Below are 16748 nucleotides of genomic sequence, written 5' to 3'. Positions count from 1 at the left end.
TGTAAAATAGTTAGTTCTATCATGCATATGTAACAAGTCCCATGAAAGTAACAATCTGTTTCAATTGTACATCTGCTTCACCTCACGCGAGTGGCAGATCCGCAAAGTGGCTACTGGGGTTGGCAAGCGAAGCGAGCGGGGGAAGAGCCCCCTAGTCTTTTATATGTTCTATAAGTCCATGATGACCAATGTGATTTTCTGCGCTGTGGTGTGCTGGGCTAGTAACATTACATTAAGAGTGGCCCACCAAATAAACAAGCAAATTAAAAAGGCAGGCTCAGTTATGGGGTGCACTCCTGGGATCTTGGAGGTCATAGTAAAGGAGAGAATTACAACAAAACTGAGTGCCATTATAAACAATTCTGCATAGCAGAAGTAGGTCAAGAAATGGTACAAGAGCTCCTTCAAGCCTACAGGAAAATCTTGACTCACTGTGACTGAGACTGCTCTTATATCTTTTGCCAGGTCAGACGTTTTCTTACCTTTTAGTTTTACTTCTTTTTAGTCATTCTGGTATGTATTCAAGAAGGGGTTGTTTTTTTATTATAATATGTATTCATTGAGCTTCTGTATAAAGCCACATTTCCCCCTAGAGAGAAACAAAAGTGTTTTTCTATGTAACGTAAGAGAATGTAATACCAAAGATGTAGTCAGTCAGTCAGCTTATTCCAGAACAGAGTCACAGGGGTCTGCTGGAGTCTATTCCAGCTCGCACAGGGTGCCAGTCCATTGTAGGGCAAACACACACACACTCCAACCACACACTGGGGCCAATTTAGTGTCCCTAATTCACCTAACCTGCATGTCTTTGAACTGTGGGAGTAAACTGGAGCACCAAGAGGAAACCTACACAGAATCAGAGAGAACATGCAAACTCCACGTAAGGAAGACCTTGGACGTAAACCTTGTTCAATTTACTGCAAGGCAGAAGTGCTACCGCTGTGCCACCATGCCACCAGGAATGTACCATGTTCAATTATTATGCTGCAGGCTGACAGAGTGGCCTCATGGTTAGTGCCACTGCTTCACAGTTCCAGTATTGTGCGTTTGATTCTCATTCCTAGTTAATCTCCATGTGAAGTCTCTATGGGATTTCCTCCCAAATTCCCAAGGGTGATTAGGTTGGGGTACGTTTTTACGTATGTTGTTGTGTGCTTGAGTGGCCCCTGACATGGACTTGTTACTCATCCAGGGCTGTGTCTTTCTACGCACTCCAGTGCTAATGGGGTAGTCTCCAACCCCCAAGACCCTGCACTGGATTAAGTGGATTTGTGAACGACTGACTGAATGATATGCAGTAATTTGACTTGACAAAAATATGTGTTTTAAAAACTGATGAGTTAAGTTTGGGTAATAAAACAGGCAAAGTTAACAAGATGGATTACATTGAATTTGGTGTAACTTATTAGTAAAGTGTTAGATTAACCACTGAGACATTAGTTGCGAATTCCACTGTTCACGACTTTAGGAATTGCTCCGTTGATTTACATGGCTATTCATATTTCAATTAAGTTGTTCCAGTGACTAACTTTGTGTGTGTAGAAAGCACAGAAGCAAACAAAAAATCATAAACCAGATGTGTGCACTAAAATGAGGAATCTAAACGGTCATTCACATTTATGCCTGGAAGTCTCCTAATGCAAGTAGCCCTGCTTATAATAGCACATATTACATGCAACCAAGTAAAAGCCCCTCTTAAAAGAAACCAGTTAGAAAAATAAAATGACTGTAACTGTGATTCATGTGTGCCTAACTTACTTAAAAGAGATACTAGGAACAGATGATGTACTCAGTAACAACTAAATAAAATTTACATAATCTCATTGTGTTTTAACTTTTAATGTCGTGTGTTCTCGTGGTTTTAGTTTTCTCTCTAAAATTGCAAATTTAAGGATTGTTTATGCAGATGGTGCTGTGGTCATTTGACTAATCTGACCATAAAGTATTATTATCACTGTCTCACATTCTTAGGTTTGATTTTGTGTTTATGCTCTGCATGCTCTCTCAGTCAGTGTTTCCTGGGTGCATTGTGATCCCATAGTGTTCCTTGATGGATTTTAAATAAAAATGGAGTCATCTGAAAATCAGAACACCTTTCATTTTGCAAATCTTTCAGTAAAATGTGAGTTCAGAGAATAGATGAAGGGTGGTTCTGGAGCCGGATGTGATGTGGAAAGCAGTTCTGGCCAGGACGGTAGTCCATTGAGTGTCACATGTCCACACAGCAAACCAATTTTAGATAGATAGATAGATAGATAGATAGATAGATAGATAGATAGATAGATAGATAGATAGATAGATAGATAGATAGATAGATAGATAGCCACTATATAATAGATAGATAGATAGATAGATAGATAGATAGATAGATAGATAGATAGATAGATACTTTATTAATCACAAGGGGAAATTCACATTCATACCAGAAAAGTAACTGAAGTTAAAATCCCATATCCTGTAAATTCAATCATGCAATTTGAAATGGAGTTTAATAAAAAGTCATGTCATTTTGTAAGCTGCTTAATCCAGATCAGGGTTGTTGGGGGCTGGAGCCTGGAGCAGGAACAAACCCTGGACTGGACGCCAGTCCATCACAGGACAAACACATGTTCATTTACCAAACGTACACTACAGGCAATTCAGCAACACCAATTCACCTAACCTGCATGTCGTTGGATAGTGTGAGGAAGCTGGAGCACCCAGAGGAAACCCACTGGGAGAACATGCAGACTCCATGCAGGGATGATACGGAACACAAACCATTACTGTGAGGCAGCCGCAACAAAAGTTAAATGTCAAAAAATGTTTCAATGTTCTTTCAGTAACTTCTTGGCTGTAATGTAAAGCACTTTGAGCTGCATTGTTTGTATGAAAATGTGCTATATAAATAAATGTTGTTGTTGTTACGGACACTGTGTGATCATGTGCAAGTCACTTCACCTGCTTGTGCTCCAATTGAAAACAAACAAAAGAAAATAAGCAGTGGTATTTCAAATGGTCTCAGTTACCTTGGATAAAGGGTTCAACCAAATAAATAAATATACTGTATGTTAATAAATCCTTCATTATTTTAAATGATTACCGTAAGCTCTTCCGCAGATAAGTCAGGGCTTGATTTCACCGTATAATTTCCATTATTTTATGATGTTGGATGTATAAGTCGAATACAGAAAACTCACACTATTGGTCCAAGAGATTATGATATGCTAACGTCCACCTGAGAGAGGAACCATGCAGCACACTGCCTTTTTTTATGTATTTTGCCTAAGTGACTAGACAGTAATACTCAAACTATTCTGAAGTGACGTTTGCACTGATTTCTGTTTTTTGCATCTCACACCCTCATAAACCTTTATCGTAAGAGCATCCCTTATCTACGATGGAGCGTTCGATCAGAAGAAACTATGAAGCTGGTTTTAAATTAATAGTCATTGAAGTGGCGAAAGAAATTGGTAACTGCACTGTGGCAACAAAATTTGATGTGTCTGAAAAACTGATGCGATTGGAGGAGGCAAGAAGGTGTAAAAAAAGTAATAATAAATAAGTGTCAGGCGTATAAGTCGGGGGATTTTATGATCGAGTTTTCGGGTTTCAAGACCCAACTTATACGCGAGTATATACGGTACTTCAAGCTTAGGGCTTAGGTACGTGTTTTCTATGCAGTCCTTCTTGCCCAAACCCCCCAAACTTACACCCCCATTTACACCCCCTCTAAACACGGCCAACCCGTCCAGGTGTCCACTTGCTCCCAGCGTACCGTACTCGGCCACCAATAACAACCCACATATACGGACCTATCTGTGCTCTATATGATCCTGGGGGGCCTGTATGGCACCCAAATTGTGCCCAATATGGAAAATATGTGGTGCCCATATGGGTTTGCTAACTGTCCATCCATCCATCCATTTTCTAACCCGCTGAATCCGAATACAGGGTCACGGGGGTCTGCTGGAGCCAATCCCAGCCAACACAGGGCACAAGGCAGGAACCAATCCTGGGCAGGGTGCCAACCCATCGCAGGACACACACAAACACACCAAGCACACACTAGGGCCAATTTAGAATCGCCAATCCACCTGACCTGCATGTAATCGTCTTTCTGATTTATCGTCACCGGTAAATATAAATAAAATGAATTTGAAATTCGCAGGCATCACTATAAAAATTGAATAAAGCAGACGAACAGCAGAATGTGGCTGACCCGACTTATCGTAAGAAATTCTACTCCGATGAGACATTAACCTTTTTGAAGCGGTCAACGTAACAAAAACGAATTTTTATCTGCCACCGTCCTCTTGAATATTTTAACAAAACTTCCCTTGTCTTAATGATCCTAGCGTCTGTTTCTCTTCAAGTGTTCACAGTGACTGCACTCGCAATACCAAAGAGTAATAGGAAGGGGCGAGTCATGAAGTGTAATTAATCACCGTACATACAATTTCAAAAGTTCGTTTAAAATGTGCGCATGCCCCGTTCGGTCCCCGGTACCACTGATGCGCCACACAGCACTTGGACGTTGGTTCATTTCCTACTAGGATGCCTTCGCTGTGGAGTTTACTTGCTCGCCGACACAAGATGCGTCACACTCTACAAGAACTTTCTTTAAGGATAACAGTAAAAGAAATACAGTTGCCAGTAATGTGAGCATATAAGTAAATGCTTGCCCTGATTTGGGCTGTCTGGCGTCCCGTCCAAGGATTACTCCCACTTTGTGGCCGGTTATACCTATATATGACATTGTCCGTATACTGGGTAAGGCGGCTTCAAGATAAAATACACATGGCTGTCTGTGTCTTGCACTAGTTAAAATAGTCAATCATGTTAAACAGAATTATTTGATTAGTATCTGTTACTTAGAGTTAGTGCCGTAATGCAGCATTTTCGTTTTACTTCTGGAAATCACACACGTGAATGTTTAAGAGAAGCATGCTGGTGCTTTTAAAAGATAACAAAAACACGCCGACGAATACAAATACATCTTGGGATTTCAGTTTGTGCAGAAGCATAGAAGGAATTGATCTCTCCGGCCATGCCAGAACACCAGTAAGGTCGCGCAGTTGGAGGGTGCAGATTGCAGATTTTAAGTACGAGCACGCTGTCATTTACTATTTTTGAAATATCTGCAACACTCGATGATAAAACTATTAAAGTGCTGGGCTGCTGACAGTCATTTCGATTTAAAAAATAACAAGAAAACGTTATTGCTCACCGTAAATCAAAAGCAAAGGTACCGATCTGTCCATGTCTGCGGTGCCAGGCTTCAGCTCGCGGTGAAATTCTCAGGACACCTTGCAGCAGATCTGTCCCCTCTCTCACTCTCGTAATGTCCCTCTGTAAGGCGTCAAGCACATCCAAACTTAGAGAGCCTTTTGTTTTATTCTAAATACTCGGCATATTACGTGTGACATTTGTTATTTTATAGGATATTATATGTTTATTTTCCTTTTAGCCAAAACAAAGCAAAACAGCCAACAGATGAACGATAAGCCGGTGACTGTGGACTCATAAAAGAAAAGAAAAAAACGTTTAAAAGAAAAGCGGAAATTTTGAAGAAGGCAAAGTGTCCTTGTGTCTAGCCTTTATTTCATCCTTGAGATAAATCGAAATTTAGAAGCGATTTTGCAGAGGGACATTAGCACTGTAATGATTCCTTGAGAACCCCTTTGGTCCCACAGAGCACACTGAGCTCGTTAAGCGAGGCTGAATAAAATGCATTGATTGCGCATCGTCTGCAGGCTCCTTGCTGCACCAACCCGCGTCGAACGCCGGGTCCTAAAGTACGTCGAGTTCATAGATCGTTATGGTGGTCCAGATCACGCTTAGCCGAGCAAAAAAAATAAATAAATAAACTTGTAAAATAAATCAATATGGACACCGATGCTGAGTTGAAAAACTTGCTTGTTGTATCTTTGCCCGAGGAGGCTGCACTCTTACAATACAATACAATACAATACAATACAATACAATACAACAAAATGTATTTCTATATAGCCCAAAATCACACAAGAAGTGTTGCAATGGGCTTTTACAGGCTCTATCTTTTGACAGCTCCCCAGCCTTGATTCTCTAAGAAGACAAGGAAAAACTCCCCCCAAAAAAACACTTGTAGGGAAAAAAATGGAAGAAACCTTGGGAAAGGCAGCTCAAAGAGAGACTCCTTTCAAGGTAGGCTGGGCATGCAGTGGGAATCGAAAAAAGGGGGGTAAATACAACGCAATACACAGAACAGAACACAAGTAATCCTCAATACAATATAATAATGCAGTAGAAATATTACAAGTACAGAGCAGAATTCAACAGTAGATGATATCACATAATACGATTTGGGTTTCAGAGTCCTGGAGACCTTGGCCATCAAACTGCCTCCCCCTATTGGCCATTCCACAGCTGAGTCAGTGCTGGGCCAACCAATCTGATGAAAGAGTCAGTGCTGGGCCAGCCAATCCGATGCAATTACTTGAAACTCTTATAGGTAATGGTTCTGTAATGGGATTTTACATTGAAGATCCATTGCTTGACAAGGAGCAGTTTCATGTGTAGGATTCTTTGCTAATCAGGTTGTTTTTTCTGCTTTGAAAAGGTTCCTAATATGTGGACAAGGCTACCCAGCAGGATTCTAACAGATCTAAAGAACCTGAACTTAGCCTGTGTGTTTGTATGCTGCAAGAGTCCCTTTACTATCAGGAGCCCATTAAGATTTCACAAATCTGTTATCATTTATTCATGACTATTTATGAAGCCTCTATATAACTACATAAAGATTATTTCTGGATCCTTCATGTGGATATTTTTTTTTTGTGCCCAAAAAATGGTTCCCTACTGTCATCACTCTGAAGAACAGGAGCAGATCTCCTATGAAACCAATGAAGCTTAAGCTTCAGGGCTCCTAATATCAGAGGGGCCCCAGCAACCACTTTAGTCCACTATAATTAAAATTTTAGGTATCTACTGTATGAGAAAGTTTTTATTTTAAATAATATGTTTAATATATTGTAATTCAACACAAAATGATAGTAAAAATAAAAATTAAACATTTTTAAAGTATTGTGAAGGCTAGCTCCAAATGAAAAAACATTGAAATTAATGATATTTTATTCTAAATATATTGACTATATAATCTCTCTATTTTAAAAAAAAATCTTGGGAGGGAGACTAGGGAGACGAGACGTGATCTTCTCGGATGACAATTTTGATCCTGCGAGACAAGGCAGTGAGACAACATTTAAAACAAGTTCACGGACATCTAACCTAGCAGTTGTTGGAATGTATTTGGCAGACACACTCCATGTGCTCCCAGCTCTTAAAGCAACGACAAGCGACAAGCAAAACACGCAGCTCGCCAACAGCAGCAGCAGCAGCAAGCCAGCAAATGATCCAACCTCCTGTCCTTAGCGTTCGTTCACAACGCGAGCAGCAGAGACGTAAAGTAACAAAAGGACAGCTGCTGTGCAGACATTGAAATGATCGACGCACAGCACGACAAAGAGAACACGCAGCTCGCCAGCAGCAGCAGCAGAAAGACAGCAGCTGAACGAACGGCATCTACTTAGCGTAAGTTCAGCTGAGCCCTACCTCACAAAGTGAGCAGCTTTATATATCCTGTGAGAAAGAAATTTAACCAAGCCCAGGGCTGGAAATCAAGGACAAGTATTGTTTTTACACAATTTTTAAAGTAAAAGTAAAAATAATGCATATGTAACAATCCCAATGAAAATAACAACCTCTTTAAATTGTATATCCGGTAAACCAAACCTGGGGATGGGCAAGCAAAGCGAGCAGGGGGCGGCGCCCCCTAGTTATTATAAATAATTTAAAATACTATTTATATTTTTGACAAAAATTAAAAACTTTTATTAAAATATAAATAAATATCATAGGCTAGCCATACTCAACAAATGAATGCATATTTCATTGCTTGCGGTCATTGTAAAGGACAACATGACTAATCCTCTAAAACCTCATTTTTATCTCCCCATAGCTCAGTGGTAGGCATTGTCAGTCCTGGAGGGCTGCAGGTTTTCATTCCAACCCAACTACTTAATTAGTAACCAATCCTTGCCAATCTCAGACCTTATTTCATTTTATAGCATGTGAGGTTCTTATATCGTAGATTTTTTTCTTTCCAAGAGGTTGGGAGCATACACCACCCCCACCACACAACAAACCATCCGGACTGGGACCCGAGTGCAGCGGGTGACACCTCGGAAGCATCTTATAATAGTGTGAGATTTTTTTTTTTTTATGGTGGCTGCAGTGCCAATCCTGCCACCAACCCCCAAGTTTGGTAAGTTGGAGAACGTACTTGCTGGGCTGGATGCAGATTAACGTCATACCCATTATAAAGCAATTTCAGGTTAAGGGTCTTGCTCAAGGGCCCAATGGAGTGGAGTCACTTCTGGCATTTATGGGATTCGAACCAACAGCAATCCCATTGCTGGCGCAGATCCCTAACCTCAGAACCACTACTAGACCCATTTAAATCATTTGAAGTCTAAAACAGTTCATTTTCACTCTGTCACATTGTTCTTTTAAGTGTTTTTATTAAACCAAATAGTGCATGATGAATCCACACAGTTGTAAATGGAAACAAATTAGATGGAGAACTGCTGACTCCATTGTCGTTTGCATCTTATTGCTAATAAGGAGCCATCAAAAACAGTGAATGCAGCTGTTTAAGACTGAACTAAGCAATTAAGGGTGGGGATCCACCACTAAAATGACGCATCAGAACTTCATCACTTGACCAATAACTGCTTCATCAGCCATAACTGACCTCTCATTAACAAACGGTGGGAAAAAAAACCTGCAGTCACTACGGCCCTCCACGACTGATGTTGCCTACACCTGCTATAACTCGAAAACTATAAGGCATAAGAAGTAACTCTGACATATGAGATTATCCAGTATAATCATAATCTGAGATGTAGTGCACTTTTAAAAATAATTACTGTTGTAAAAAGGAAGAGACTCGACACACGTGAAAAGGTTTGGGGCAGCCACCCGTATAATATTCCTAGCTGCAAAAGTTTGTCTTTTCATTCAACAGAGTAGTTGATTGTAGAAAGTCCAAGACAGAACTGATAAAGGTTGGAAAAGATGGTGGTTTTAAATGGTCAGACAGGAAGTGATGTATGTTAACTGGAAGTGATGTAGGTTGGCTGGAAGTGATATTCTTCTGGGCACCAGAACTGGAAGTGACGTTCTTGATTATCAGATAGGTTTTCCTGCGGCTGGTCTGTAGAGTTAGCAGGAGAAGGTTTAATTCTTTGAGGGCTGAATATTTTTTCCAAAAAACTGTTTCTGAAAAGCAATGGTTTCACACAGAAATCAATATAAAAAATCTGTTGCTGCATGCTGTGACTGCCAGTTTGCCAAAAATGCGCAGCAGGTTTGCTGCCAGGCTGTCTTCACGTGGCTGGGGCAGCAGCAGCGATCACGGTTGCAGTGCATTGCAATGTGGTTTCTACCTCTTATCATTGTTAAGTGACAGTTCTACCTGGTGAACACTGTCAGTACCACGATTAGCTGGGGATCAATTAGCTGAAGCTGGAACTTCACATTCGTTTTCGATCACTTGTATCAAAATCAGAGTCTGAAAAGTCATAGTCCAGTTCAGAGATAATAGGCGGAATGTCGTCTGTGGAGTATTTTGCTTTACACATTCGCTTTGATCTCTCACCAGATGTCAGTCCCATTTTTGCTACTCATGCGAGCGCAAGAAGTCGTGGTCAAACCAATGACGCTAACGTTCCTTCAGACAATGAGAGACCAACTAAAACATAACAGTTGGTTTTGTCACAGTTTACAGTTAATTACCATCATCAACTCCTCCCTTTGACAAAAGTCAACATCAGCCCTGAAAGAGGGCTCTCCCCTGGCCTGGTGTGGAATTACCTTTACTTGATCCACACAACGTCCCCCTATTCGCACGTGTGTGACACCGTATATACACGTGTATAAGTCGTGTCTTGAAACCCGAAAAATCTATCATAAAATCAGACCCGACTTCCGTTCAAAGATACAACACTTACATTTTTCTTTTTTTTTCCACATCTTTTTGCCTCCGCCAATCTCCCACCACTTTCTCAGACACATTTGAATTTTGTTGCAGCAGGGCAGATACCAATTTCTTTTGCCACTTCAACGATGTTTAATTTAAAACCAGCTTCATATTTTCTTCTGATCAAACGCTCCATCATAGATAACAACAACAACATTTATTTCTATAGCACATTTTCATACAAACAGTAGCTCAAAGTGCTTTACATATTAAAGAATAGAAAAATGAAAGACACAATTATAAAACAAAATAAATCAACATTAACATCGAATAAGAGTAAGGTTCAATGGCCAGGGGGGACAGAAAAAACAAAAAAAACTCCAGACGGCTGGAGAAAAAAATAAAATCTGTAGGGATTCCAGACCATGAGACTGCCCAGTCCCCTCTGGGCATATAGATATGGGATGTTGTTACGATAAAGACGTATGAGGGTGTGAAATACAAAACAATGCAATCGTTGCTTCTGAATAGTTCGGGTATTACCGTGTGGTCACGTAGGAACAATACATAGAAAAAAAAGGCCATGTGCTCCGTGGTTACTCTCTCTGGTGGGCGTTAGCATATCATAATCTCTTGGACCAATAGCATGAGTTTTCCACATTCGACTTATACAATCAACATTATAAAATACCAGAAATTATACGGTAAAATCAAGCCCCTACTTATCCGTGTGAGAACTTAAATGCGAGTATATATGATAGTAATGCAAGTATGAACGGTAGTTCTTAAACAGCATTTTATGGTTCTTTAATAGATTGTGTGGTTGCTCATAGAACTATTACTTGACAGAGCACCATTTCATTCTAGGAAGGGTTCTTTGTATATGAAGTTGGTTCTTTCTGCTTTGAAGAACTTCTTAGTATGCAGGAAAAAAAAAAGAAAATTTCAATGAATGGTTGACTTACTTAGCAGGACACTAACAGATTAAGAAAACCTGGACCTAGCCTGTGGTATTTTATGCAGCAAAATTCTTTTTAAAATCAGAAACCAACTGGTATTTCACAAATTTGTTAACATTGTGGAACGTGACCCGGACACAGACAGGCGGACATCGTTTTGGCACCCAACACAAACGTTTATATTGTACAATATTTACAATTTGTTCAGTGCACAACCCAGTGCCTCCAGCACCGATCCCCCAAAGTCCAGGCCTCACAGTTCAGTTTTGCTAACCTTACCTCAGAACTTCTGTTTTCCTTATCTGAAGCATTATCCTTACCTCAAAGTTAGAGAATGTGAGCTTCCTGGTAAAGGCTTTGGCACATTAAACGTCTTCTAGTCAGAGGGGATGCCAAACTTGATGACTGCTGGCGCTGATTTTCTCATCTGAAGATGTCAGATTATACAACAAAAACGTTCAGGGGATGATAAGAGAGATGACTCTGTGATTGATGACTTTCCAGTAGAGTTTCACATTTCTAAAATATCACAAGCTCACACCTTCTTCTGACAGCCAATAATGTGCTACCTGACCACGGCAGTGATGTACAGTAAGTATGCTTTATGCATAGTTTCGTAAAGTATAGGTCACAAGTCATTTCTGGTCATGTGTTGTCTGAATTTGAGATTCATATTAATTAATTAATGGCAAAGTGATGCATACAGTTTGCAGATTGTCTTGTGATGGGTCACTGTGGGTTTTCCAAGCAAATGGCTTTGCTTTTTTTTTTTACAACCTGCATTGGCAATTCGAAAAAGGTACAATTTTGTAGCTGGAAAAATGGAAGTATTTATTTACTGATTGCACTGCACATTTGCTGAGACACTGATTTGTTGAACTGAAATAAAGTGCACTTGGCATGCTGGCACCAAGCTTGTTGTTGATGTTCTAACTGCACTAGTCCATCCCTGCTACAAGTTTAAAGATGCCCTGGGAAACACGAGATGCCAAGACTGCGGGCACCTGGGGCATCCCAAATCCTCCCAGTTTACACTAAATAGAGTGTTTGGACAGGGGCTCGTTTTTCTAAAAGCACAGGAACTCTAGTTTTGATCCTAGTGACAGAGCAAGCATGGTAGCCACCCATTGTGATGTGGACAAACTGTGGACAGAGCTAAAGATGGGAAGAAATGAGAGCCCGTAAAAACAAGTGTAGCTAGATTTAAAAAAGTTAAACTAAGAGGACATTACGTTGGACCAATATGAAAAGAGCTTGGTTTTCATGCTCAGCAATGAGAGAGGGCATAGTGGGCGCTGTGGACACAGTGGGCCCAACGATTCCAACATAATGTTGAAGCAGCTCTACAGAAGGCAAACCTATTATTTATTCTTGTTTTGTTTATTTTTTTTTTTCAAATATGGATTTCCACATACTAATCATTTCAATTTATGCACAAATGCACATTCAGTCAATAAATCTATCGATTGATCAATATGGTGCCCTTTACAAGCAACAGTTTTATCAAGTAGACACTTTACAAAGCATAGAAAGAAATAACTAGACAAACAAATTGCTGGGACATAATAGCAGTCTGAGTTTATGTACAATGGAAATCAAACTCATAAAAATGCTTTAAAAGTGTACAGTTAAAAGGTCAAGAACGAGGTGTAGAGCCAGTCTAGTGGAGTGGCTAACAGGATTTATTGTAAATGACAAGGTCACAAGATCAGACAACCTCTCAGACACTCACTATAAGATTAGACCAGGGGTATGCATAAATTACTCTACGAAGCGGCAAGAATTAAAACAGTAAAAGAGAAAAAAACGGATTCATGAATGTGAAGAACAGTAACTTCTGTGCTGAAGGTAAGAGAACAAGAATTCTGTCATGTGTGGGTTGAGGCCTATGCAGTCCTAAATGCAATTGGACCTAAAAAAGTATATCAGTATTGTCTTTTAATATCTATATATATAATTCACTAAGGCAAGACAACCATGGAAAGCACGCCGGAAGGGGCGTGGATTCACTAAGCCGCTGACAAGTGAGACACCTATGGCGCACGCAGGAAGGAGCCACGCCCACCAACTCCAAGACCATTGGATACGACGACAACTCACAGAGCCACGCCCACCAACTGGGACGCGACAACACAGAAAAACCGGCGTCATTTATATTCGTCTGTCGTAGAGGTCACATGCAGCTCCGACCCACGTTGACTGTTAATAGAGGCATGTTTCTCGCAGAGGTGAATCGCCATATGCGGCGTGTTAAACTGTTTGCGAGGGGGATCCTTAAAACGTTCCTTTACAACTGAAACACAATGAAGTGAGCAGTCTTTAAAAAACAAGTTTTCGGTTATGACACACGACCGCGTGCACTATAGCAAACTGTTTTACACGCTACATACAGCAATTCGCACCCGCGACAAACATGCATCTTCTTAGATACTGCTGCACTTTGTACACACCCCCCTCCCACCGTTGTCGGGTGTCTTGGTGGATTATATATAGAAAGGCAGCCAAAACCGCACAGAGCAATGAAAAGTCTACGTGAGTCACAGGTGCATCTGGACTGTACAAAGACTCGAGTGATGAGTTGGAGGTGGGCACATGAGCAGGCAGTGCATACTGAACGAGAAATCAGCAGACTAGCATGACGGAGGGAGCGGAGTGGATGTCCTTCTCCTCTCCTCCCGTTCCACCCTGAGTGCCGCACGGACGATTGTGTGTTGGTTCGTTCCGTGCATTGGTTAAAACCCAATGAAGGAAGCAGTCTTTAAAAACCAATAAGCCCTGTGCCTCTGTTTCATTACCGTCTCACCTGCTTCACCAATGCAGGCCCCGCAACAGGCGATCCGGCGGCATCATTCCCATTACCAGCCAACCGGGTAACCAAAGTCTTTGGGTTCAGGGGGAGTATGGTTACAAAGCTGAAACTTAAAGGAATTGACGGAAGGGCACCACCAGGTGTGGAGCCTTTCGCTTCATTTGACTCAACACAGGAAACAGACAGGATTGACAGATTGATAGCTCTTTCTCGATTCTGTGGTTGGTGGTGCATGGCAGTTCTTAGTTGGTGGAGCGATTTGGCTGGTTATTTCCGAAAACGAACGAGACTCCCGCCTGCTAAATAGTTACACGACCCAACAGCGGTCAGCGTCCAAATTCTTAGACGGACAAGTGGCTTTCAGCCACGTGAGATTGAGCATTAACAGGTCTGTGATGCACTTGTATGTCCGGTACTGCACGCGCTACACTGAATGGATCAACGTGTGTCTACCCAGCGCGGGGAGCCGTGCGTAAGCCGTTGAACCCCATTCGTGATGGAGACCGTGGCTTCCAATTGTTCCCCACGAACGAGAAATTCCCAGTACGTGCGGGTCATACGCTCGCACTGATTACGTCCCTGCCCTTTGTAAATCCCTCCATGGTGGGGTGACTTGCTGGATTATATATAAAAAAAAAGCAGCCGGAACCACAAAGAACAATGAAAAATCAACGTGGAAACCGACTGAGGCGGTGTTTGGAAAATTAACAGTCAACGTGACTCACAGGTGCGTGTGGACTGTACACAGACGAAAGTGACTCGGGTAGGAAGTTGGGGGCGGGCACATAAGCGGGCAGTGCGTACTGAACGAGCGCCGTTCAACCCCGTCCTTCGCTTTGGAAGGAGAAAGCACGACGGCGCTCCTCCGGTTTTCAGTCACAGACAATTGTATGTTGGTTTGTAGTGTGCATTGTTGCAATATTACTTTTCTTGGTGGTTTATTAAATTACAGATTTTTCAAATGTTTATTTTTTTCCTCTGTGCTTAAAAATCATTTAAAAAGCGGCCTGATTATGCGGCGTATGCTACGCCGCGGGTTGGCTAGTTGGTAATATTTCATAAAAACCACATGCTTTATATTTTAAAGATATTTACCATGAAATAGTTTAGTTTTGTTCATTTAAAAAAACAGAAAAAGCAGGTTCAGGAATTGGATGTTGCAACTGGTTTTGGATCTAAAGTGTAATTTTTCAAACAGCAATCTGACGTGGTCAGTAACTACAGATGTTCTATCTTCCCTATAGGACAAGAGTCAACGGTGGTATCAGAGGATTGTTGTGTCCTTTGGCGTGGACAATTCTGGACATGTTCTATCAGTCTGTGGTTACACATATTCTCTTTTATGCAGTGGTATACTGGCCATTAACATGAGAATAGGAGATGCCAGCAGAATAACAAGTCAATCAGAAAGACTGGCTCTGCACTTGGCACTAATCAGGACCCCATGGAGACAGCAGCAGAGAGAAAAAAGTTGGGCGTTGGCTTTCCAGGGCAATGTCTCATTCTCTGTGTGTTATGATTTTCATTCCTGTTTATTTTTTGTGCCTTTTCAGAGATGTTTTCTGAAAGGAAAGCTGTATAGCTATTTTTTTTTACCAATACGAATTAGTCTTCTTCCAGAAGGTTTTATTTACTGGTTGAATTTTACTATCTTTTCTATGATGCTATTTTGTTTTCGTGGGCACTGCCATTCTGTGGTGCGGCTGTCACTTTGTTCATATTGTAACAACCTGGTAGTGAGCAGCTCTGACTTCACAGGGTTGAGAGTATAAAGTTAATGGCAAACACTTCCTGTTCTTCTGCATTTATGGATGAATAACAGAAAAAAGGACTGGGTTCACTTAGTTAGTGTTTCTTGTAAATGGAATTTTGCTCTCCGTACTTTCAAAAACAATTAGAGTTTTCATTTTGTGTTAATGATAGTGTTTAATTAACTTTATGGTTATAAATCTTTGGTTGTCTTTTGGCTCAAGCCTCTCCTTTGGGTCATTTATTTTCAAAATCTCTGTCACCTTCTTGTTGTCAGAATACTGTGCTTGGCACACTGTCAACCTGCAGAGCACCTTCACCACACAAATGATTTTAACAAAGGGTGCTACTGGACTTTACAAAATATTCTCTCCTTAGATGGTAGTTTTATTCCATTTCAAAATAGTAATGTTAAATATATTATGAACATTTACTTTTCTGTTAATTAGACATTTCATTTTTTAGACTTGAGTATAACTTTGTGTATATCTAATCAGTTAATTTGCATAGGCATATCTATCTATCTATTGTAAGATGAGTGCTATTCACAAAGGAGGCACTGGTAAAATAAAAGAAACTATTTATTTTCTTCCCCTGTGGGCGCATGTCTTCCCCGTGTCCCACAGTCAATACACAGTCCCAAAGCACAGACACAAATAAGTCACGCACTCCTCTCTCTTTCTTTGGCAACTCCACTCCTCCTCAGCAAGCTTTATCCTCCTGACTCTGGCCGCTGAGTGGTGTTCGCTGGCTCCCTTTTATTGGGTACCCGGAAGTGCTCCAGGTGGTTGATTGGCGACATCCGGCTGCATTTCCAGGTAAGGCGAAACCAGTGCCCAAAAGGGGCCAGCAGCTCCTGCTGCAGCACCCCCTGGCAGCGCCTGCAGAACCCACAGAGCTGCACAGGACTCCAACCCCCATGAAGCCCTGGGGAGTCTGAGGCACCGATGCAACCCAGGGAGGCTAACATCTAGCATCCAGGGAGAGATACTGGGCTCCCCACCCTTTGTCCCCCTGGCAGATGTGGTGAAGGGATGTCCCGGCTAGGCATGGACCCCGGCCATCCGTCACATTATCTATCTATCTATCTATCTATCTATCTATCTATCTATCTATCTATCTATCTATCTATCTATCTATCTATGAGAATTTATACAGCAGCCTAAACCTTACCCTAACTCTAACCCTGAGCACATCTGTGCTATCTGTAATTTTTAATTTCATTTTTAAA

General features: G+C 41.2%; 1 protein-coding gene across 2 annotated transcripts in view; it reads right to left on the bottom strand.

The window, feature by feature from the left end:
* Nucleotides 1–5715, bottom strand: part of podxl2 (podocalyxin-like 2) — a 109977-nt gene extending 104262 nt beyond the window's left edge. The window contains exon 1 of one of the 2 annotated variants that reach the window (XM_039771985.1): nt 5210–5715. In XM_039771985.1, the coding sequence (XP_039627919.1) occupies nt 5210–5243 (34 nt within the window). In that variant the 5' untranslated portion in view covers nt 5244–5715. The remainder of the gene's footprint in view (nt 1–5209) is intronic. The other variant, XM_039771984.1, reaches the window with a different exon arrangement.
* Between the last annotated feature and the right edge of the window lie 11033 nt (nt 5716–16748).

This window comes from Polypterus senegalus, chromosome 12 (genome assembly GCF_016835505.1).
Source record: "Polypterus senegalus isolate Bchr_013 chromosome 12, ASM1683550v1, whole genome shotgun sequence".
Taxonomy (NCBI): Eukaryota; Metazoa; Chordata; class Cladistia; order Polypteriformes; family Polypteridae; genus Polypterus; species Polypterus senegalus.
The sequence above is the reverse complement of the archived record's forward strand: the minus strand, read 5'-3'. Positions and strand labels throughout refer to the sequence as shown.